The following is a 23177-nucleotide window of genomic DNA, read 5'->3' as shown; positions in this document are numbered from 1 at the left end:
CTGTGCAACCTGCCAGGAGCTGAGTCTGGATGCAGGTCTAGAAGCATCAAGAGCTGGTGGGCTGGACCCTGCAGAGGATCAGTGGTTCCCTGCGAGACAGCAACCTAGGACAGGCTTTGCAGACAGGGCACCTCAGGCTGTCCACTTGAGGAAAGGGGCTCCTTCTACAGGAAGGGGGTACAACAGGGTTGGGAGTTCAAGGTCCTCAGGTACACTGACGTGTCCCCATTTGAACACATTTCTCGGCTTCCCTGCCTGCCTTTCCTCTCTCAGGGTCTCTGTCCCTCTCTCTCTCTGGGTCTCTGTCCCTCTCTCTCTCTGGGTCTCTGTCCCCCTCTCTCTCTGGGTCTCTGTTCCCCTCTCTCTCTGCATCTCTGTCCCTCTCTCTCTCTGGATCTCCGTCCTCCTCTCTCTGGGTCTCTGTCCCTCTCTCTCTCTGGGTCTCTGTCGCCCTCTCTCTCTGGGTCTCTGTCCCCCTCTCTCTCTGGGTCTCTGTCCCCCTCTCTCTTTGGGTCTCTGTCCCCCTCTCTCTTTGGGTCTCTGTCCCCCTCTCTCTCTGGGTCTCTGTCCCTCTCTCTCTCTGGGTCTCTGTCCCCCTCCCTCTCTGGGTGTCTGTCCCTCTCTCTCTGGGCCTCTGTCCCTCTCTCTCTCTGGGTCTCTGTCCCCCTCTCTCTCTGGGTCTCTGTCCCCCTCTCTCTCTGGGTCTCTGTCCCTCTCTCTCTCTGGGTGTCTGTTACTCTCTGTCTCTGGGTCTCTGTACCCCTCTCTCTCTGGGTCTCTGTCCCTCTCTCTCTCTGGGTCTCTGTCCCCCTCCCTCTCTGGGTGTCTGTCCCTCTCTCTCTGGGCCTCTGTCCCTCTCTCTCTCTGGGTCTCTGTCCCCCTCTCTCTCTGGGTCTCTGTCCCCCTCTCTCTCTGGGTCTCTGTCCCTCTCTCTCTCTGGGTGTCTGTTACCCTCTCTCTCTGGGTCTCTGTCCCCCTCTCTCTCTGGGTCTCTGTCCCTCTCTCTCTCTGGGTCTCTGTCCCCCTCCCTCTCTGGGTCTCTGTCCCTCTCTCTCTGGGCCTCTGTCCCTCTCTCTCTCTGGGTCTCTGTCCCCCTCTCTCTCTGGGTCTCTGTCCCCCTCTCTCTCTGGGTCTCTGTCCCCCTCTCTCTCTGGGTCTCTGTCCCTCTCTCTCTCTGGGTGTCTGTTACCCTCTCTCTCTGGGTCTCTGTCCCCCTCTCTCTCTGGGTCTCTGTCCCTCTCTCTCTCTGGGTCTCTGTCCCCCTCCCTCTCTGGGTGTCTGTCCCTCTCTCTCTGGGCCTCTGTCCCTCTCTCTCTCTGGGTCTCTGTCCCCCTCTCTCTCTGGGTCTCTGTCCCCCTCTCTCTCTGGGTCTCTGTCCCCCTCTCTCTCTGGGTCTCTGTCCCTCTCTCTCTCTGGGTCTCTGTCCCTCTCTCTCTCCGGGTCTCTGTCCCCCTCTCTCTCCGGGTCTCTGTCCCTCTCTCTCTCTGGGTGTCTGTTACCCTCTCTCTCTGGGTCTCTGTCCCCCTCTCTCTCTGGGTCTCTGTCCCTCTCTCTCTCTGGGTCTCTGTCCCCCTCCCTCTCTGGGTGTCTGTCCCTCTCTCTCTGGGCCTCTGTCCCTCTCTCTCTCTGGGTGTCTGTCCCCCTCTCTCTCTGGGTGTCTGTCCCCCTCTCTCTCTGGGTCTCTGTCCCTCTCTCTCTCTGGGTCTCTGTCCCCCTCTCTCTCTGGGTCTCTGTCTCCCTCTCTCTGGGTCTCTGTCTCCCTCTCTCTGGGTCTCTGTCCCTCTCTCTCTCTGGGTGTCTGTTACCCTCTCTCTCTGGGTCTCTGTCCCCCTCTCTCTCTGGGCCTCTGTCCCCCTCTCTCTCTGGGTCTCTGTCCCCCTCTCTCTCTGGGTCTCTGTCCCCCTCTCTCTCTGGGTCTCTATCCCCCTCTCTCTCTGGGTCTCTGTCCCCCCCTCTCTCTGGGTCTCTGTCCCTCTCTCTGAGTCTCTGTCCCTCTCTCTGAGTCTCTGTCTTCCTTTTTCCCTGGGTCTCTGTCTCCCTCTCTCTGGGTCTCTGTCCCCCCCTCTCTCTGGGTCTCTGTCCCTCTCTCTGAGTCTCTGTCCCTCTCTCTGAGTCTCTGTCTTCCTTTTTCCCTGGGTCTCTGTCTCCCTCTCTCTGGGTCTCTGTTCTCTCTCTCTGGGACTCTCCCTCTCTCTCTGGGTCTCTGTCTCCCTCTCTCAGGTTCCCTGTCCCCCCTTCTGTCTGGATATTGGTCTCTTCCCTTCCCTCTGGGTCTGTGTCTCCTGGTCTCCGGCCTGGCATGGCGGGCAGTTGGGAACCGGGTCAGGATGGTGCCCAGTGCTCCCTCCTCCTTTCTACACTGGCCACCTCGCCTTTCCTTGACAGAAGTAGGTGGTCTCTTCTGACAAGGAACTTACATCTCACCTGAGTCACCCCCAGGACCTAAACCACTGCTTGGGAGCTTTGTGAAATTTCAAATTCTGTTTCCTTCCCTTGACTGAGCCAGGCTTGTGTGATCAGAGTTGAAAACTGCACTTTCTACAAATGGTGACTTTCATTTTTTCTGGGCATCGAGTCCCTCCAGTGACCCTCGGCCACCAACAGTTAGGTCCTTTTGACTGTGATATTTCTCTCACTTGAACTTTGGACTTAAAATGAAGGGCCTAGGATGACAACTCCCACCGGGCTGCAGCAGCCGGGGCTGGCCCGGGCCAGCTTCCTTCCTACCAGGAAGTAGCTTGAAGAACAATATGGAAATCTCAGTTGTGTGAGGGGAGAGAGACCAGCCAACTTGCTTGCCAGGACTGGAATCTATGACACTCATTACATAAGGACCCCCATGGAAGGAGTCCCAGTTGAAGTCCAGGCTGGGAGGGGTGGCACACACCTGTAATCCCAGCTACTGGGGAGGCTGAGACAGGAGAATCGCTTGAACCCAGGAGGTGGAGGTTGCAGTGAGCCGAGATCGCACCACTGCACTCCAGCCTGGGCAACAGAGCGAGACTCTGTCTCAAAAAACAAGCAGCCAGGCGCGGTGGCTCACGCTTATAACCCCGGCACTTTGGGAGGCTGAGGCGGGCGGATCACCTGAGGGAGGGAGTTCGAGACCAGCCTGACCAACATGGAGAAACCCCATCTCTACTAAAAATACAAAATTATCTGGGCATGGTGGCGCATGCCCATAATCCGAGCTACTCGGGAGGCTGAGGCAGGAGAATCACTTGAACCCGGGAGGCGGAGATTGTGGTGAGCTGAGATTGTGCCATTGCACTTCAGCCTTGGCAACAAGGGTGAAACTCTGTCTCAAAACAAACAAACAAGCAATAAAACAAACAAACGGGCGTGGTGGCGCTTGTCTGTAGTCCCAGCTACTCGGGAGGCTGAGGCAGGCGAATCGCTTGAACCCAGGAGACAGAGGTTGCAGGGAGCCGAGTTTGCACCACTGTACTCGGGCCTGGTGACAGAGCAAGACTCCATCTCAGGAAAAAAAAATAAAAATAAATAAAAACAAATAAATAAATATTAAAAAGTTCATAAGGACTCAGATGGAAGAATTCCAGGTTTCAGCTCCTTTTCCTGAGAACCCAGACTCCCACCCTCCAGCCCCTTTTTTCTCAGACCAGGATGCCTAAGTCTGCAGTCCCCAGTTCGTCTGTGATCCAGGTGTCTGGATGTCCAGCCCACTGATTCCCCAGAACTTGGGTGTTACACTAGCGCCAAACCTACTCCATGACCCAGGAGTCCTTGTCCCAGATTTGAGGCCCAACAGATCTCATTCCCGCTGCTAAATGATGCCAGAAAACTACATCTCCCATGAGGATGTGAGTGTGCTGTGTCACCTCGTAAAAGCTCCCCTGTTACTGAGGTAGCTATGAGAAATAGTTACACAATGCTCACACAAGTTGAGGGGTTGTAGAAAGAAGTCCTGCTCTTTCATTTTATTTTTATATTTATTTTTTATTTTTATTTATTTATTTTTTTTTTGAGACAGAGTCTGGTTCTGTTGCCCAGGCTGGAGCGCAGTGGCGCGATCTCGGCTCACTGCAAGCTCTGCCTCCTGCATTCACGCCATTCTGCCTCAGCCTCCAGAGTAGCTGGGACTGCAGGCACCCGCCACCACGCCCGGCTAATTTTGTTTTTGTATTTTTAGTAGAGATGGGGTTTCATCGTGTTAGCCAGGATAGTCTCAATCTCCTGACCTCGTGATCCACCTGCCTCGGCCTCCCAAAGTGCTGGGATTACAGGAGTGAGCCACCGTGCCTGGCTATTTTTATTTTTTTAATTAATTAATTATTTTTTTGAGACGGAGTCTCGCTCTACTGCTCAGGCTGGAAGACAGTGGCACAATCTCAGCTCACTGCAACCTCCACCTCCCAGGTTCAAGTGAGTTTCCTGCCTCAGCCCTCCCGAGTAGCTGGGACAACAGATGCCCACCACCACGTCTGGCTAGTTTTTGTATTTTTAGTAGAAATGGGGTTTCACCATGTTGGCCAGGCTGGTCTAACTCCCGACCTCAGGCGATCCACCTGCCTCGGCCTCCCAAAGTGCTGGGATTACAGGCGTAAGCCATGGTGCCCGGCCTTATTTTATTTATTTGTTTATTTATTTATTTATTTTGAGACTTTTTGAGTCTTGCTCTGTCACGCAGGCTGGAGTGCAATGGCTTGATCTCAGCTCACTGCAACCTCCGCCTCCAGGGTTCAAGTGATTCTCCTGCCTCAGCCTCCCGAGTAGCTGGGATTACAGGTGTGCGCCACCATGCCTGGCTAATTTTTGTATTTTTGGTAGAGATGGGGTTTCACCATGTTGGCCAGGCTGGTCTTGAACTCCTGACCTCAAGTGATCAGCCTGCCTTGGTCTCCCAAAGTGCTGGGATTACGGGCGTAAGCCACCACTCCCGGCCAGTCTTGTCCTTTCAAAGAGCAGGGATAGTCCAGAGTCCCTGGGGACACTTAAGCAGAGTAGAAAAGTGAGGCTTGGCTGGGCACAGTGGCTCAAGCCTGTAATCCCAGCACTTTGGGAGGCCGAGGCAGGCAGGTCACGAGGTCAAGATATGGAGACCATCCTGGCCAACATGGTGAAACCCTATCTCTACTAAAATTACAAAATTAGCTGGGTGTGGTGGCACACGACTATAATCACAGCTACACGGGAGGCTGAGGCAGGAGAATTGCTTAAACCCAGGGGGCGGAAGTTGGAGTGAGCCAAGATCACACCACTGCACTCCAGCCTGGGTGACAGAGCGAGACTCCGTCTCAAAAAAAAAAAAAAGAAAAGAAAAGAAAAGTGAGGCCCAGTGGGAAGCCAGGACCCTAGGACCACGTGAGGGGAGGTGTAAAGGGGGTTGTCCGGGGCAAGGGAGACAAAACAGATGCCATGTCTTCCCTCAAACACTCACACGTGCTCATTCTCGTCCTCCTCTGGAACTCTTTATTATCTCATGTAAGAAAAATAAAAAAATAAATAAGATAAATAACCTAATAAATAAAGAGGAGATGGCATAGTAAACAGCCTCTGGCTTCAGGAAGCGTAGCTGGGGCTTCGGCCCTGGGAAGGTCCCACCATGCTCAGAGGGTCCGAGGAGCCCACATCGGGGGGCTGGGGGGCCAGGATTCCGGGCGGCTCTGGGGGTGCAGGGGGCAGGCCTGGTAGTGGCAGGAAGCGAGCTGGTCCTCGGGGTGCAGGGTCCCGGTGTGGGGACTTGTTCCCCGGCAGGTGCAGCGGGAGGCCATGGGCCTCGGACTGGTAAACATTGTATCCGTCCTCAAGAAGCAGCTCCCGGAAGCTGCAGGCCTCAGGGTCAAAGTGGAGCTAGGGGACAAAAACAGGATCAGAGACAGGGTTCCTCTATGTTTTCCTGATGTAAGACCCAGGATCCAGGCCCCAGCCCTGCCTCCCTCAGACCCAGGGGTCCAGGCTCCCGGCGCCTCCTCCCTCAGACCCAGGGGTCCAGACCCTGGTCTCTCCTCCATCCGACCCAGGAGTCCAGGCCCCCAGCGCCTCCTCCCTCAGACCCAGGGTTCCAGGCCCCAGCCCCTCCTCCATCAGACCCAGGGGTCCAGGCCCCAGCCGCTCCTCCCTCAGACCCAGGGGTCCAGGCCCCAGCCCCTCCTCCCTCAGACCCAGGGGTCCAGGCCCCAGCCGCTCCTCCCTCAGACCCAGGGGTCCAGGCCACCAGCCTCTCCTCTAGGAAACAAAACAGGGAAGGCAGTTTTTGTTTTTACCCCAGGGCTCTCCTGCAGGGACCTGCCTCCCAGTTCAGACTTCACAGAGAACATTCCAGCCCTCGGAGCCATCAATGCGCTCTAAGGCCAGGCAGGGGGTCTCCCTAGCACTCAAGGTCCTGGTCACTTTACTGGCCATGGCTTCCCCGAGTGTCTCTGTGCCCAGCATGAGCCGTGCACACAGGGGCTGTGTGGGCAGGAGCAGGGGTTACTGAATCACGAGACTCCCAATAACCTGAGCCTCAGGCCACTCCGGCATCCACACATCACATGATTGAGGTCAGTGGTGCCCCGGCCTGGGCCTCAGTTTCCTCATCTTGCAAACATTGATGACAACAACTTCAACCTCCAAAGGTTGCAGCTGGGGGCGTGCAGAGCAAATAGAATCAAGTCTGGCTCCGGGGGGGATGAACAAGACACGGCTCCCCAGGCTGTGAGGACGACAGATAGGAGGAGCATGGTGGGTGGTGAGGAGGGTCCTGGAAACTCACCGATCCATACAGGGCCCCATCTGGCCTCTGGCATAGGAACCTGGATGTCTTGACTCCCAAGATTTGAATAACTCCCGGCTTCAAGGCTTTCAGCTGCAGGAGACCTAAGGGGAGAAAGCGATAAGGTGCTTACAGGATCTCTCCCACCTGGCTCTGTCCCACCACCCAGCTCTGTCCCAGCCCTGGGAGTCCAAGCCCACAGCCCCCCTCCTCCCTTAGACCCAGGAGGAGTCCAGACCAAAGCCCCCTCCCCACTCAGACCCAGGAGTCCAGACCCCCAGCCCCTCCTCCTTCAGACCCAAGAGTCCAGACCCCCAGCCCCTCCTCCCTCAGACCCAGGGGTCCAGATCCCCAGCCCCGCCTCCCTCAGACCCAGGGGTCCAGACCCTCAGCCCTCCTCCCTCGGACCCAGGGGTCCAGACCCCCAGCCTCTCCTCCCTCAGACCCAGGAGCCCAGGCCCCCAGCCCCTCCTCCCTCAGACCCAGGAATGCAGACCCACAGCCCCTCCTCCCTCAGACCCAGGCTCTGGCCCACACTCACTTTCAGGGCTCTGGTCAGCAGCGCCCCCCACCGTCCCATCCTCCCTGATCTCCAGGTGGGCTTCTGTCTGCTGGGCATCATCTGTGTAGAGGTACCGCTGCCGGACTTGGCCCCCGAATTGCAGGAGAGGACTGGAGTCAGGGATGGGGTGTGCCTGGCAGGCTCCCAGCAGAAGACCAGCCAGCACAGGAACCCACAGTCCTGAGTGCTCGAACCCGGTCTCGTCCGAGTCCATCAATGACTCAGGTCCTCAGGTGATCTCTGGGACGTGAGCTCGGAGAAGCTGAGTGGTTTAAAATTGGTGCCAGATTCCAGTTGTCCAGGTGAGCAGATTCACAGATCGCTGCTCAGGTGGCCTGAGTGCCTGGGTCCTCTTTCGGCTGGATCCTCAGCTGACAGAACACCCCTGTTTTTTGGGATAGATGCAGAAGCTCCAGAATTTATACCCAGACAGGCCCGCCCAATCACCCTCCCTGCGCCTGAACCATGATATTTGACCCACTTGGCAGGAGCTACATAATTCCATCGTGGCAAGGGCAGCCTGAATGGATGATGTAACCTGGGGTCTTTACAGTGGGGGGCTGGACTCCTGGGTCTAGGGGACGAGGGAGGGGAGGATCGGGTTAGCTGGGACCCAGGTGAAAGGGACTGGGGGCCCACATTCCTGAGTCTCAGAGAGAAGGACCTGGGGTCTCAAGCCCCTGAGTCGGAGGGAGGAGGGGTGCTGGGCTCCTGGAAAAACCACCTCTTGGACCATTTATACAGATCACGCAGAACAAGAGAAATGTCTGCTCCCCATCTGAATTTCTAAGTTTGGGGGGAGGGCGTGATCTGACGCTGAGGTTCCTTGATCCTCAGCAAGGCGGCAATTGCTGTATGAAAGAAGCGACAGCAGCGGAGACACAAGTGTCCTGCCTTGGAAGCCTCTCACCTGGCCGTGGGCCAACCTCAGCCTCATCTGTCCCTGCTCAGATGCTCAGACCCTGGAAATCCCAGCCTCCTCCGCCCTGATGCAATCCTGGTGTTTCTTTCACCAGAGAAGCCATCCCAGGCCCAGGCAGGTGCTCCTAAAATAAGCTGGGGGGAGGGTGGCTGAGAGTCCCTGACTGGAGTTGGCAGCCAAGCCAGGCCCTGCAGTGGGCACCCAGAGGGAAGACAGGTTGGCTAATTTCCTGGAGCCCCTAAGGGTGCAAGGGTAGGACTTCTATGTCTGAGGGAGGAGGGGCTGGGCGGCTGGACTCCTGGGTCTGAGGGAGGAGGGGTTGGGGGCCTGGACTCCTGGGTCTGATGGAGGAGGGGCTGGGGACCTGGACTCCTGGGTCTGAGGGAGGAGGGGTTGGGGGCCTGGACTCCTGGGTCTGATGGAGGAGGGGCTGGGGGCCTGGACTCCTGGGTCTGAGGGAGGAGGGGTTGGGGGCCTGGACTCCTGGGTCTGATGGAGGAGGGGCTGGGGGCCTGGACTCCTGGGTCTGAGGGAGGAGGGGTTGGGGGCCTGGACTCCTGGGTCTGATGGAGGAGGGGCTGGGGACCTGGACTCCTGGGTCTGAGGGAGGAGGGACTGGGGGCCTGGACTTCTGGGTCTGAGGGAGGAGGGGCTGGGGGTCTGGACTCCTGGGTCTGAGGGAGGAGGGACTGGGGGCCTGGACCCCTAGGTCTGAGAGAGGAGGGGCTGGGGGTCTGGACTCCTGGGTCTGAGGGAGGAGGATCTGGGCCTGTACTCCTGGATCTGAGGGAGGAGGGGCTGGGGAGCTTGGGCTCCTGGGTCTGAGGGAGGAGGGGGCTTTGGTCTGGACTCCTGGGTCTGAGGGAGGAGGGGCGGGGGGCCTGGACTCCTGGGTCTGAGGGAAGAGGGGCTGGGGGTCTGGACTCCTGGATCTGAAGGAGGAGAGGCTGGGGGCCTGGATTCCTGGGTCTGAGGGAGGAGGGTCTGGGGGCCTGGACTGCTGGGTGTGAGCAGAAAGGTCTGGGTGCTGGGAGTCCTGAGCCTGGGGAGATGATGGTTAAACTTCTGGGAATCAAGTCAAACTCCTGAGTCCTTGACATTCATGTATCTTGAATGTGAGGGTCAGTCTGTGGGGAAGGATTACCCAGGTGCCGAGGCAAGAGACTGAAGGCACAAACTGTTCAGTATAATAAAGGAAATAGTTAGAATAGGAATAGTTATAATACAAATTAAATATAGAGATGATCATGGACAGTATCAATCATTAGTGTAAACATTATTAATCATTAGCTTTTACTGTTACTCTTTGTTGTATTAATAATATAACCAGGAAACAACCGGCGGGTATAAGGTCAGGTACTGAAGGGACATTGTGAGAAGTGACCTAGAAGGCAAGAGGTGAGCCTTCTGTCACGCCCATGTAAAGGCTGCTTGAGGGCTCCTTGGTCAAGCGGTAACGCCAGTGTCTGGGAAGGCACCCGTTACTTAGCCGACCGTGAAAGGGAGTCTCCTTTCCTTGGAGGAGTCAGGGAACACTCTGCTCCACCAGCTTCTTCTGGGAGGCTGGGTATTATCTGGGCCTGCCCGCAGTCATCCTGTGGTGCTGTGCTTCAATGGTCACGCTCCTTGTCCACTTGCATTTTCCCCCCGTACTCCTGGTTCCTCTTTGAAGTTCGTAGTAGATATCGGTAGAAGAAATAGTGAAAGTCTTTTTTTTTTTTTTTTTTTTTTTTTGAGATGGAGTCTTGCTCTGTCGCCCAGGCTGGAGTGCAGTGGTGTGATCTCGGCTCACTGCAATCTCCGCCTCCTGGGTTCACACCATTCTCCTGCCTCAGCCTCCCAAATAGCTAGGACTACAGGTACCCACCACCACACACCCGGATAATTTTTTGTATTTTTAATAGAGACAGGGTTTCACCATGTTAGCCAGGATGGTCTCGATCTCATGACCTTGTGATCTGCCCGCCTCCGCCTCCCAAAGTGCTGGGATTACAGGCGTGAGCCACCGCGCCCGGCCGAAATAGTGAAAGTCTTAAAGTCTTTGATCTTTCTTAAAGTGCAGAGAAGAAAACGCTGACGTATGCTGCCTTCTGTCTCTGCTTCAGCTGCCTAAAAGGGAAGGACCCCCGTCCCATGATCACGTGACCTGCTTCACCTTATCAGTCACTTGGACGACTCACCCTCCTTACCCTGCCCCCCTTGTCTCCTATACAATAAATATCAGCGCGCCCAGCCATTCGGGGCCACTACCGGTCTCTGCGTCTTGGTGGTAGTGGTCCCCCGGGCCCAGCTGTTTTCTCTTTATCTCTTTGTCTTGTGTCTTTATTTCTTACAATCTCGTCTCCGCACAGGGGAAGAACAACCACCCGCAAAGCCCCGTAGGGCTGGACCCTACATCAGTCTGCTCTGCTCGGGGTTGGCGATGCTGGAGGTGGGCCTCGGACCAGAGAAAATGCTTTAATTAGGTGACAAGCGGGCAGAGGCCTTTGTCTCTGGCGCCCGCAGCCACGGCCCCCGCTGACAGCGTGGGAAACAGACCCTGTTCCACTCCGGTCTCCAGCCTTGAGAATGGTTGCCTCTGTGCAGTGCAGGTCTGGAAAACAGCAGTTTGGCACGGGACCCTAGAATTCCCCAAAAGGAGTGACTAGGGGCTGGGATTCTGGAATTTGAGTGCGGACGGTGAGGCGGGGGATGTGGGAGATCGGAGACCCTGGTGGGCGCGGGGGCACCTGCAGGCTGGAGGCCCTCGCGCGCTCCGGCGGCAGCCTGGCAAACAGGTTCTCCATCCCCCAGGAGGACACGGCAGAGGGCGGACGATCGCTCCACTCGCCGGGACCAGGTGCGGGGGCCCTGCCCAGCCGCTGGGGCGTGGCCAGGCTGGAAGCACCCAGGTGTCGGGGGCCGACTCTAAGCCCTGGCACCGGAAGGGAGAGGGCGGCGGATTGGACCTCCCGGCTCCAGCATTGCAACTGGGCGCTCCGTCTCCTGGTCCACGCAATGATGCCGCGGCTGCTCAGAAGCCAGGTAGGCTGCCCCGGGTGAAGCCTTCGCGCAGGTCAATGCCGGGGCGGAGGGACAGGGCGCGGTGCGCTGCATCCCCGATCTGGGGAGCGGTGGGCCCAGGGGCCATCGCCCTAGCCCCGGGCGCTGGGGCTCGGCGCCAAGTGACGGGCGGGGCTCCACCTTCCAGCCATCCGCCCGGCCGGGGAGGGCGGACGCAGCGAAACTCCCGGCCGCGCCCTCTCCTTCCTCTCCTCCCCAAGCCCTCGCTGCCAGTCCGGACAGGCTGCGCGGAGGGGAGGGCTGCCGGGCCGGATAGCCGGACGCCTGGCGTTCCAGGGGTGGCCGGATGTGGCCTGCCTTTGCGGACGGTGCGCTCCGGCCACGCAAAGGGGACTGTGGATCTGCCACCTGCAAGCAGCTCGGGTAAGTGGGGACTGCCGGTGCCTGGGACCCAGGAACAACTCCTTCAGAGCCAGGAGGTGCACCCCCAACCTCTTCTCCAGGTCTTCCTAAGGCCCTAGGAATCTCCGCCACCTCCCCAGCCATTACTCCTCCAGGAATCAAGATGCTCCTTCCGCTCCTGACCCTCCAGCCTCTCTTGTTTTACTTGAACTATCGTTTCCCATCACCACCTCCGTGGTGGATTTTGCGCCTCACAGACAGGTACTCCTGAGAAACAGGCTGGTGGAAGAGTCCAGTATCAGCGGACCTTACAGGAGGGGAGAGTCGAGATTCCTTCAGGAAAGGTGCAGGAACCTGGACCACTTTTTTTTTTTTTTTTTTTTTTTTTTTAAGGCAGGCTCCCTCTCTGTCGCGCAAGCTGGAGTGCAGTCAGTGGTGCTATCGCGGTTCATTGTGAGCTCCGGGGATCCTCCCGCCTTAGCATCCGGTGTAGCTGAGACCACAGACATGTGCCACCATGCCAAGCTCATTTTATTTATTTATTTTGTTGGAGACGGAGTTTCACTCTCGTTGCCCAGGCTGGAGTGTAATGGCGCGATCTCGGCTCACCGCAACCCCCGCCCCCCGGGTTCAAGCGATTCTCCTGCCTCAGCCTCCCGAGTAGCTGGGATTACAGGCATGCGCCATCATGCCCGGCTAATATTGTATTTTAAGTAGAGACAGGGCTTCTCCATGTTGGTCAGGCTGGTCTCGAACTCCCGACCTCAGGTGATCCACCCGCCTTGGCCTCCCAAAGTGCTGGGATTACAGGTGTGAACCACCGCGCCCCGGCCATGCCAAGCTAATTTTAAAATTTTTTTGTAAAAGTGCTCTGTTGCCCAGGCTGATCTTGAACTCCTAGGCTCAAAGGATCCTCCCATCTCAGCCTCCCAGTATGCTGGGATTACAGGTGTGAGCCACAGTGCCCAGCCACACCATGGCTATCTTGAAAACCACTTGTCTTCCAATCCCCATGCCCCGAAATTCCAAGGCTCTCATCCCTGAAACCTAGGACTCAGGCTCTCTCTCCCTACCTCAGCCCCAGGAGTCTAAACCTTTAACTTCCTCTTTCCCTGGGACTAAGGAGTGCTGCACCCCAGGCGCCTCCCTTCCCCCACATCCCTCCTCAGCCTCAGTGCATTTGCTAATTGTCTTTCCTCCCCTGCAGCCATGTGGCCTCCGAGCCATCGTCAGCTCTGCCTGGCCTTCCTGCTAGTCTGTGTCCTCTCTGTAATCTCCTTCCTCCATATCCACCAAGACAGCTTTCCACATGGCCTAGGCCTGTCAATCCTGTGTCGAGACCGCCGCCTGGTAACACCCCCAGTGGCCTTCTTCTGCCTGCCGGGTACTGCGATGGGCCCCAACACCTCCTCTTCCTGTCCCCAGCACCCTGCCTCCCTCTCCGGCACCTGGACTGTCTACCCCGATGGCCGGTTTGGTAATCAGATGGGACAGTATGCCACGCTGCTGGCTCTGGCCCAGCTCAACGGCCGCCGGGCCTTTATCCTGCCTGCCATGCATGCTGCCCTGGCCCCGGTATTCCGCATCACCCTGCCCGTGCTGGCCCCAGAAGTGGACAGCCACACGCCGTGGCGGGAGCTGCAGCTTCACGACTGGATGTCGGAGGAGTATGCGGACTTGAGAGATCCTTTCCTGAAGCTCTCTGGCTTCCCCTGCTCTTGGACTTTCTTCCACCATCTCCGGGAACAGATCCGCAGAGAGTTCACCCTGCACGACCACCTTCGGGAAGAGGCGCAGAGGGTGCTGGGTCGGCTCCGCCTGGGCCGCACGGGGGACCGCCCGCGCACCTTTGTCGGCGTCCACGTGCGCCGTGGGGACTATCTGCAGGTTATGCCTCAGCGCTGGAAGGGTGTGGTGGGCGACAGCGCCTACCTCCAGCAGGCCATGGACTGGTTCCGGGCACGGCACGAAGCCCCCGTTTTTGTGGTCACCAGCAATGGCATGGAGTGGTGTAAAGAAAACATCGACACCTCCCAGGGAGATGTGACGTTTGCTGGCGATGGACAGGAGGCTACACCGTGGAAAGACTTTGCCCTGCTCACACAGTGCAACCACACCATTATGACCATTGGCACCTTCGGCTTCTGGGCTGCCTACCTGGCTGGCGGAGACACTGTCTACCTGGCCAACTTCACCCTGCCAGACTCTGAGTTCCTGAAGATCTTTAAGCCGGAGGCCGCCTTCCTGCCCGAGTGGGTGGGCATTAATGCAGACTTGTCTCCACTCTGGACATTGGCTAAGCCTTGAGAGCCAGGGAGACTTTCTGAAATAGCCTGATCTTTCTAGAGCCAGTAGTACATGGCCCCAGAGGCCTGGCATCTTCTGGAGAAGCTTGTAGTGTTCCCGAAGCAAATGGGTGCCCGTATCCAGAGTGATTCCAGGTGGGAGAGTTGGAGAGAAGGGGGACCTTTCTGGAACTGTCTGAACATTCTAGAATAGCAAAACATCTTTTCCTGATGGCTGGCAGGCAGTTCTAGAAGCCACAGTGCCCACCTGCTCTTCCCAGCCCATATCTACAGTACTTCCAGATGGCTGCCCCCAGGAATGGGGAACTCTCCTTCCGGTCTATTCCAGAAGAGGGGTCACTTCTCCCCTGGGTCCTCCAAAGACTGAAGGAACATATGATTGGTCCAGAGCAAGCATTCACCAAGTCCCCTTCTGTGTTTCTGGAGTGATTCTAGAGGGAGACTTGTTCTAGAGAGGACCAGGTTTGATGCCTGTGAAGAACCCTGCAGGGCCCTTATGGACAGGATGGGGTTCTGGAAATCCAGATAACTAAGGTGAAGAATCTTTTTAGTTTTTGTTTCTGGAGACAGGGTCTCGTTCTGTTGCCCAGGCTGGAGTGCAGTGGTGTGATCTTGGCTCACTGCAACTTCCGCCTCCTGGGTTCAAGCGATTCTCCTGTCTCAGCCTCCTGAGTAGCTGGGACTACAGGCACATGCCATTATGCCCGGCTAATTTTTGTATTTTTAGTAGAGACGGGGTTTCACCATGTTGGCCAGGATGGTCTCGATCTCCTGACCTCGTGATCCACCTGCCTTGGCCTCCCAAAGTGCTGGGATTACTGGCGTGAGCCACTGTGCCTGGCCCGGATACTTTTTTAAAATTATTTATTTATTTATTTATTTTTTGAGACGGAGTCTTGCTCTGTAGCGTAGGCTAGAGTGCAGTGGTGAGATCTCACCTCACTGCAAGCTCCGCCTCCCGGGTTCACGCCATTCTCCTGCCTCAGCCTCCAGAGTAGCTGGGACTACAGGCGCCTGCCACCATGCCCGGCTAATTTTTTTTGTATTTTTAGTAGAGACAGGGTTTCACCATGTTAGCCAGGATGGTCTCGATCTCCTGACCTCGTGATCGCCCGCCTCGGCCTCCCACAGTGCTGGGATTGCCGGTGTGAGCCACCGTGCCCGGCCCGGATAATTTTTTTTTAATTTTTGTAGAGACGAGGTCTTGTGATATTGCCCAAGCTGTTCTTGAACTCCTGGGCTCAAGCAATCCTCCGACCTTGGCCTCCCAGAATGCTGGGATTACAGACGAGAGCCAGCACACCTGGCCAAGTGAAGAATCTAATGAATGTGCAACCTAATTGTAGCATCTAATGAATGTCCCACCATTGCTGGAAAAATTGAGATGGAAAACAAGCCATCTCTAGTTTGCCAGCGTCTTGCTCTGTTCACAGTCTCTGGAAAAGCTGGGGTAGTTGGTGAGCAGAGCGGGACTCTGTCCAACCAGCCCCACAGCCCCTCAAAGATTTTTTTGTTTGTTTGTTTTGAGCAGACAGGCTAAAATGTGAATGTGGGGTGAGGGATCACTGCTAAAATGGTGCAGCTTCTGGAGCAGAACTTTCCAGGATCCAGGGTCACTTTTTTTTTAAGCTGATAAACTGCCAAGAGCTCCATATATTGGGTCTGAGTTCAGGTTGCCTGTCACAATGAAGGAAGTTGGTCTTTGTCTGCAGGTGGGCCGCTGAGGGTCTGGGATCTGTTTTCTGGAAGTGTGCAGGTATAAACACACCCTCTGTGCTTGTGACAAGCTGGCAGGTACTGTGCTCATTGCTAACCACTGTCTGCCCCTGAACTCCCAGAACCACTACATCTGGCTTTGGGCAGGTCTGAGATACAAGGATCTAAAGGTATGCAGACCCTGGACCCAGCCTCAGATCCAGGCAGGAGCACGAGGTCTGGCCAAGGTGGACAGGATTGTCGAGATCTCAGGAGCCCCTTGCTGTTTTTTGGAAGGTGAAAGAAGAAACCTTAAACATAGTCAGCTCTGATCACACCCCATATCTACTCATCCAGACCCCATGCCTGTAGGCTTATCAGGGGGTTAGAGTTACAATTGTTACAGTGCTGTTCCTAACTCAGCTGCCACAGGTAAGAGAGCAGGAGGTATGAATTAAAAGTCTACAGCACTGACCCGTGTCTCTGTAGCTTTTTTGGAGCCAGAGCCACTGTGTGTGTGTGTGTGTGTGTGTAAGACAGTGGAGGAAAAGACGGGGCACTTCTGAAGACTTTTATTTTTTTTAAGTAATTTATTTTTTTCGGAGATCGAGTCTTGCTCTGTGGCCCAGGCTGGAGTGCAGTAGCGTGATCTCGGCTCACTGCAACCTCCACCTCTCGGGTTCAAGTGATTCTCGTGCCTCAGCCTCCCCAGTAGCTGGGACTACAGACGTGTGCCACCACGCCCAGCTAATTTTTGTATTTTTAGTAGAGACGGGGTTTCACCACGTTAGCCAGGCTGTTCTCGAACTCCTGACCTCAGACAATCTGTTCGCCTCGGCCTCCCAAAGTGCTGGGATAATAAGTGTGAGCCACCACTCCCGGCCCTGAGGATTTTTATTACTCGTGATTGGGAGTACCGTCCCTACTTAGATCTGACAGCCCCTTGTTGCTGGACTTGTGTGAGTTGTGGTCCCTGTTTTTCTGGTTCCCTGTTTCAATCACGCAGGAGAGAGAGACCTTCCAGGACCCAAACGTCTGAGCCCCGAGTTGCTCACTCCTGGACCCTCAGTAATGGCCCCCAGTCCTCTCCTCCCACTGGGACCTCCGCGTGGGGAGAAGAGGCGGAGGAGGGAGCGGATTATCATTGAACTACATTTCCCGGAAAGCTATGAGGTTGGCAGCGCTAGTCAGCTACAGAGAAAGAGGCCCCAAGGCATTTTGGGAGTCGTAGTCTTAGGGCTAAAATGTCCACTTCGTGGCTCGACAGCCGTTTCCAAGGACCGCGGTGGGGGCGGCAGCGGCCTGGGGAGCCGGATCTAGCCCAAAGCCTGGCTCCTGGGGCAAGGGGACGGGAGGAAGCTGAAGGCCTGAGTCCGGTCCTTGACTCTGGAAGCCAGAGCAGTCAGGAGGCTTCCTCTTCGGTAGATGCTGGGAAAGTTCTAGTCCAAAAAGGCTGCAGCCTCTGTGACGCCATGGAGCGATAGGCGGGGCCTCCCTTTGTTACAGTCCAATCAGACAGAGTTGGGTTTCTGGGTGGGGCCGAGGAAAACGCCAAGGAATCTGTATAAAGGAATTCGGGCCCCCACGTGAGAAGCTCGGAGGAGGTGGTTCCAGGAGTTCCTTGTGGAGAGGGGATCGTCCGTGACTGACACCCGTCGAAAAGCTCTCGATTTTACGCAACCAACCTTACCCTCGTCCCCAACAAAATCCTTGATTTTAGCCCTGGGAAAATTAGCGTAGGTGGTCATGACCCCGGCTTCTTCTTTAAAAGCCCTCAGAACCTGGACCGGGCTCCCCAATGAACCCTAGTGTTAGAAGCCACAAGTCAGGAATCAAGGTCGGGGAGCGGCTGTTTAGGGTGCATCACTGTTCAGGATGCATCGGGGCTCCTTTTTCTAAGCAGAAGGGTGCGCCCTGCAAATTGGGAGCCCGTTAGTTTTGGGGAAGGGTGAACAAGGGCACCCTGGTCTGAAGGACCGCATGGAGTCTTGCTTAATTGTTAGTAGGGTCCTCAGGTCTAGGAATCTGGTATGTGTTTTGGTTTTGAAGGAGTTCCGAGTTTGATAATATCGTGGTTGGGTCTGTGTTAGATCATTTATTGGTTTGGGCATTGAATCTTCAGCTTGAGGTTCAACAGGTTTTGGGGGGCTGGCGGGGGAGTGCCTCAGTGTTCCACTTAAGGGTTAGAGTTCAGGATCACGTCAATCTGGGGACTTGGAAAATTCCATAGTTTGGGATTTTGGGAAGGGGAGCATGGGGTTGGGAGATTCCAGGTCCTGAGTTTGGGGACTTATGAGTGATTCTTGTTTAATAATTTTTCTGATCTCTCAGTTGGGATTCAGTGAGAACCCTAAATTTGGGGTCCCCTGGATTGGGGCTCAGTTTCACACTTCGGAGGCATTTGATGAAGGACATAGGTCCTCTTTATTTGGAGATTTCCTGAAGATCCTCTTTTCGAGGTTTGCGGACCCCATGGATAGGCGGCCCGGTGGGATTTCTTAAGATGGATTTTGGCTTTTCTCCGTTTAGCATTCTCCTGCTCTCGGTTTGGGGTGAGAGCACCCTTCCTGACGGTCTTCGGGAACTGTGCGCGCCGGCTGCAATGGGGCCACATTTTACCCTCCTGTGTGCGGCGCTGGCCGGTTGCTTGCTTCCTGCCGAGGGGTGTGTTATATGTGACCCGTCTGTCATGCTGGCGCTAAAGTCCCTGGAGAAAGATTACCTGCCTGGCCACCTGGATGTGAAGCATCACAAAGCCATGATGGAAAGGGTAGAGAACGCCGTGAAGGATTTCCAGGAACTGTCGCTTAATGAGGATGCCTATATGGGGGTCGTTGGTGAGGGCAGGGGGGACCACGGACCTCTGGGTCCTGGGAAAGGAGAGAGATAAGACCAGGGGAAGGAAGAGGCTGACAGCAGGGTCTCCGGGATTCGGGAATGGAGAAGGCTGAGATGCAGATTCCGAGGTTCCCCGGGGCTAGTGAATACTGTTTTCCCTATCCTCAGCTGGCAATTTTATGTAATAAAACTACAACTCCCAGAAGGCAACGGGCGGCTGAGTCCTTAACCAGGCCTATCCTTGCCCAGTGGCCTCATGGGTATTGTAGTTTCTAAGATTAGGCGCGCCAATGAGAGAGTAAGGCTGGAATGTGGGGTTATATCTCCTCTGACAGATGAGGCCACACTGCAAAAGGGGTCCTGGAGTTTGCTGAAGGATCTGAAACGCATCACAGACAGTGATGTAAGAGGTAAATGCATCAACGGGGTGGGAGTCCAGAATCTCTCGGGGAAGCCAGCATTAGTGATGCCTGGTCTCTTGATCAGATACTAGGCTGTGGAGCCAGACTGCCCAGGTTCAAATGCCTGCTCTGCCACTTCCTAGCTGTATGGCCTTGAGCAAAGGACTTTGAAGCTCCCTTGGCTCTAAAATGCTTCCTCAGTTGTTCAGTTTAAATGTGTATTGCTGGCCGGGCACGGTAGCTCAGGCCTGTAATCCTGGCACTTTGGGAGGCTGAGGCAGGCAGATTGCTTGAGCTCAGTAGTTCAAGACCAGCCTGGCCAACATGGTGAAACCTTGTCTCTACAAAAAATACACATACATATACATATTAGCTGGGCATGGTGGTGTGTGCCTGTAGTCCTTGCTACTCGGGGGGGTTGAGGCGGGAGGATTGCTTGAGTCCAGGAGTTTGAGGCTGCAGTGAGCCATGATTGCACCACTGCACTCCAGCCTGCGTGGCAGAGTAAGACCCTCCTCCATCCCCCAAAATATGCATTGCTTAGCCCAGCAGCTGGCATTATGTTAGACGGTCAATTTTAGTGCCCTTTCCTGAGAAGGCCAGGAAGTAGACTGCCAGACTGCAGGCAGAAGTAAACTTCCAGGACCTCACACGTGGGATTGGGAGTTCCTGTGTCTTCCCAGGTGATCTCTTCGTGAAGGAGCTATTTTGGATGTTGCACTTGCAAAAGGAAACCTTTGCCACCTATGTTGCTCGATTCCAAAAAGAGGGTGAGAGAAGATGGGAGTCTGTGTCCCCCAGCTCCTCTTTCCACTATCCAAGAGTCCTTGTCTCCAGCCCCTTACTTCTCCAAGCCCAGTTCCTCAGCTTCTCCAACTGCCTCCTCCTTCAGACCCAAGTCTTTTCTCCCTCGAACCCAAGAGCCCAAAGCCCAGCTCTTCCCCAAACCCCCTCTTCCATCGTCTTTTATTTAGAAATCTGACTCTGTCATCTCTTTCTTGCTGTCTTTTTTTCTCTTTTGACACAGCTTATTGTCCCAACAAATGTGGTGAGTCTGGATTACAGAAGCTAACCCTCATCCTGCCCTCTGAATAGTCAACCTCCCCACTCACCTTTTTGGATCCTGATGGTTTTGTCATTCTCTGCCTTGGAGAGGTTCCTGGGTCTCCAGTATTCTTTCTCCACCGTGGATTTCTTGGGGAGCAGGTCGTATTCTACTTACACTCTTTTTTTTGAGACAGTCTCACCCTGTCGCCCAGGCTGGAGTGCAGTGGCGCGATCACGGCTCACTGCAACCTCCGCCTCCCAGGTTCAAACTATTCTTCTGCCTCAGTCCCCTGAGTAGCTGGGATTACAGGCGCTTGCCATCATACCCAGCTAATTTTTGTATTTTTAGCAGAGACGGGGTTTCACCATGTTGGTCAGGCTAGTCTTGAACTCCTGACCTTGTGATCCGCCCACCTCAGCCTCCCAAAGTGCGGGGATTACAGGAGTAAGCCACCACACCCGGCCTCTATTTACACTCTTTACTGAGCCTTGTTGGAGCCCACTTCCTACTTACCTGCGTCCTGGTCCTGTCCCTTCGTCTGACCATCTAGGAATGTCATAGATGGCCTGGCCCCAGCCCTTAGCCCTGACCTCTCCTTTTAGCCATGCCCCTTAGTGGGCAAATACAAGTCTTGACCCTGCCCCTCCAGGTGTGATGTTGCAGACTCTGATCTGGTGCAAGAACTGCAAAAAGGAGGTTCACGCTTGTCGAAAGTCCTACGATTGCGGGGGTGAGAGAACTGGACCCAGCAGGAGGAATTGGTGCAGGTGGGGTGGGGCGAGAGGAGAGGCAGTCTAGAGAGAGCCTAGATGGGGTTGTGGGGGCAGTAGACAAGAAAAGGTAGGGTTTAGGCCAGGTACAGTGGCTCACACCTATAATCCCAGCACTTTGAGAGGCTGAGACGGGAGGATTGGGAAGCCAGGAGTTTGAGACCAGCCTGGGCAACATGGCGAGACTCCATCTCTACAAAAAAAATTAAAAATTAGCCAGGTGTGGTGTTGCGTTCCTGTAGTCCCAGCTACTTGGAAGGCTGAGGCAGGAGGATTGCTTGGATCCAGGAGTTGGAGACTGCAGTGAGCTATGATCATACCACTGCACTCCAGCCCCGGCAAAAGTGAGACCTTGTCTAAAAAGAAAAAAAAGAGGCCAGGCGCACTGGCTCACGCCTGTAATCCCAGCACTTTGGGAGGCCGAGGCAGGTGGATCACAAGGTCAGGAGTTCAAGACCAGCCTGGCCAAGATGGTGAAACCATAATTTTTGTACTAAAAATACAAAAAGATTAGCCAGACATGGTGGTGGGCACTTGTAATCCCAGCTACTCGGGAGGCTGAGGCAGAGAATTGCTTGAACTCGGGAGGCAAAGGTTGTAGTGAGCCAAGATCGTGCCACTGCGCTCCAGCCTGGGTGACAGAGTGAGACTTCGTTTAAAAAAAAAAAAGAGAGAGAGAGAGAAAGAAGAGAAAAGACGGGGTTACAACAAATGTAAGAGGATTAAGGGAGGATAAAGAACCGTGAAGGAGGCCAGGTGCAGTAGCTCATGCCTGTAATCCCAGCACTTTGGGATGCTGAGGCAGGCGGATCACCTGAGGTCAGGAGTTTGAGACCAGCCTGTCCAACATGGTGAAACCCCGTCTCTACTAAAAATACAAAAATTAGCCAGGCGTGGTGGCAGGTGCCTGTAGTCCCACACACTCAGGACTCTGAGGCAAGAGAATCGCTTGAACCCAGGAAGTGGAGGTTGCAGTGAGCCGAGATCGTGCCAATGCACTCCAGCCTGGGCGACAGAGCGAGACTCCATCTCAAAAACAAAAACAAAAACAGAATCATGAGAGAGTGTCCCATGGTCATCCCCCACCCCCAGAGCGGAATGTGGAGGTTCCTCAAATGGAAGACATGATGCTGGACTGTGAGTTAAACTGGCATCAGGCTTCTGAAGGCCTCACTGATTACAGCTTTTACAGGGTGAGGGCCTCAACTTCTGTAACCCTTGAACTCCCTAGACTACAATACTTGTGTTCTGGATCTATGGGTCTGCACCCACGATTCTCATGACCCAGGAGGGTGGTCTATTAGGTGTGGTCTCCACAGACCTCTGGGGACCCCGTGCCCTGACCAGTGACACCCTGGACACTCACCTCCCACACTGAGGCCCTGTGATCTTCTCACCCCTGTACTCCCCCAGCCCCTGAATTCCTCAGGCCTCAGTGACCCCTTGAGCTTGGGTCTAGGTTTGGGGGAACAATACGGAGACCTTGGTGTCCAAGGGGAAAGAGGCCACCCTGACCAAGCCCATGGTGGGTCCAGAGGATGCAGGCAGCTACCGCTGCGAGCTGGGCTCTGTGAATTCCAGCCCAGCCACGATCATCAATTTTCACGTCACAGGTCAGTGCTGTGGGGTTGAGAGAAGTGTAGGATTCAGGGCCCAGGAAAGCTGGGGTCCGCGGCGGGGGCGTGGCCTTGGCGATGGGGGCGTGACTTCCTGTTGGGTGTGGTTTCGGGGCACGGGGTGTGGCTTCCTGCCGGGGGCGTGGCCTCTGGCCCGGAGGACAGGGGTTCCCTTGGGTGTGTTCAGGCTTGACACTGTTGAAGGCGTGATTATCTCTGGGATGGCCGGCTACTGGGACGGGCTTGCCTTTGCCAGGGCAGGAACTCCACGCCCTGCCAGGACTGCTCTTTACGCTTTCTCTAACAGTGTTGCCCAAAAGGATGAAGGAGGAAAAACCGTCTCCAAATATCGTAACCCCGGGGGAGGCGACCACGGAGTCGTCCATAACCCTCCAGCCTCTGAAGCCCGAGAAAATGCTGAAAAGCCGCCTTCTGGGGCTGCTGATCTGCGGCTGCCTATCACTGATAACCGGCCTTACCTTTGCGTGAGCAACCCATTGAAGAAGGCAGGCTTGGCTTGGAGTAAGGGGCGGAGCTTCCAGGAACCCAACGCAGAAGCCGGTCTGGGGGCTACTGAGTCCTGAGAGCAGGACTTTCCTGAGGGTGGAGTGCGGGGGGCTTGAATAGGAGGACTTTGAAGGGCGAGGCTTAGATAATTGCTAGAATAAGGTCACAAAGGGGGAGGCTGGGAGGGGTGTCCCTCACACAATTAGTACCCAAACCGGTTCCATGATCTGCACCCCACTCCCACCCCTAGGATAGTTCGTCGAAGGAAGGTGATCGATTTCATCAAGTCCTCAGTGTTTGGCCTTGGCAGTGGAGCGGCAGAGCAAACCCAGGTCCCAAAAGAAAAGGCCACAGATTCAAGGCACCAATAAAGATTTATCTTGTTGTCTAAG

At 55.5% G+C, this 23177-nt stretch overlaps 3 protein-coding genes across 7 annotated transcripts; 2 read left to right on the top strand and 1 right to left on the bottom strand.

Moving 5' to 3' along the window:
- Positions 1-5520: 5520 nt before the first annotated feature.
- FGF21 (fibroblast growth factor 21) lies at positions 5521-7491 on the bottom strand. The gene is made up of 3 exons (XM_003269747.1): positions 7257-7491; positions 6716-6819; positions 5521-5811 (listed from the first exon to the last, which is right to left on the bottom strand). The coding sequence occupies exons 1-3, from the start codon at positions 7489-7491 to the stop codon at positions 5521-5523; spliced, it is 630 nt and encodes a 209-aa protein (XP_003269795.1).
- A 2964-nt stretch (positions 7492-10455) lies between these two features.
- FUT1 (fucosyltransferase 1 (H blood group)) lies at positions 10456-20114 on the top strand. 4 transcript variants are annotated; one of them, XR_004032026.1, is made up of 4 exons: positions 10456-10790; positions 10993-11625; positions 12812-14045; positions 19872-20114. XR_004032026.1 is itself a non-coding variant. In XM_030821008.1 (4 exons), exon 4 carries the CDS (start codon positions 12814-12816, stop codon positions 13909-13911), a length of 1098 nt encoding a protein of 365 aa, XP_030676868.1. In that variant the 5' UTR covers positions 10456-10790; positions 10993-11223; positions 11390-11625; positions 12812-12813; the 3' UTR covers positions 13912-16079. The 4 variants fall into 4 exon arrangements, 3 of the variants coding, with proteins under 3 accessions (XP_030676868.1, XP_030676867.1, XP_030676869.1); XM_030821008.1 differs by lacking the exon at positions 19872-20114 and having other exon boundaries at positions 10993-11223; positions 11390-11625; positions 12812-16079; XM_030821007.1 differs by lacking the exon at positions 19872-20114 and having other exon boundaries at positions 12812-16079.
- IZUMO1 (izumo sperm-egg fusion 1) lies at positions 17155-23176 on the top strand. 2 transcript variants are annotated; one of them, XM_003269746.2, is made up of 10 exons: positions 17155-17633; positions 18135-18442; positions 18779-18853; positions 19528-19614; positions 19872-19892; positions 20542-20622; positions 21755-21855; positions 22122-22275; positions 22586-22763; positions 23036-23176. In XM_003269746.2, the coding sequence occupies exons 2-10, from the start codon at positions 18208-18210 to the stop codon at positions 23154-23156; spliced, it is 1053 nt and encodes a 350-aa protein (XP_003269794.2). In that variant the 5' UTR covers positions 17155-17633; positions 18135-18207; the 3' UTR covers positions 23157-23176. The 2 variants fall into 2 exon arrangements, with proteins under 2 accessions (XP_003269794.2, XP_030676870.1); XM_030821010.1 differs by having other exon boundaries at positions 17155-18581.
- Position 23177: the final 1 nt, after the last annotated feature.

Source organism: Nomascus leucogenys, chromosome 10 (genome assembly GCF_006542625.1).
Source record: "Nomascus leucogenys isolate Asia chromosome 10, Asia_NLE_v1, whole genome shotgun sequence".
Classification (NCBI taxonomy): domain Eukaryota; kingdom Metazoa; phylum Chordata; class Mammalia; order Primates; family Hylobatidae; genus Nomascus; species Nomascus leucogenys.
Note: the sequence above shows the minus strand (reverse complement) of the source record. Positions and strands in the feature narration are given on the sequence as shown.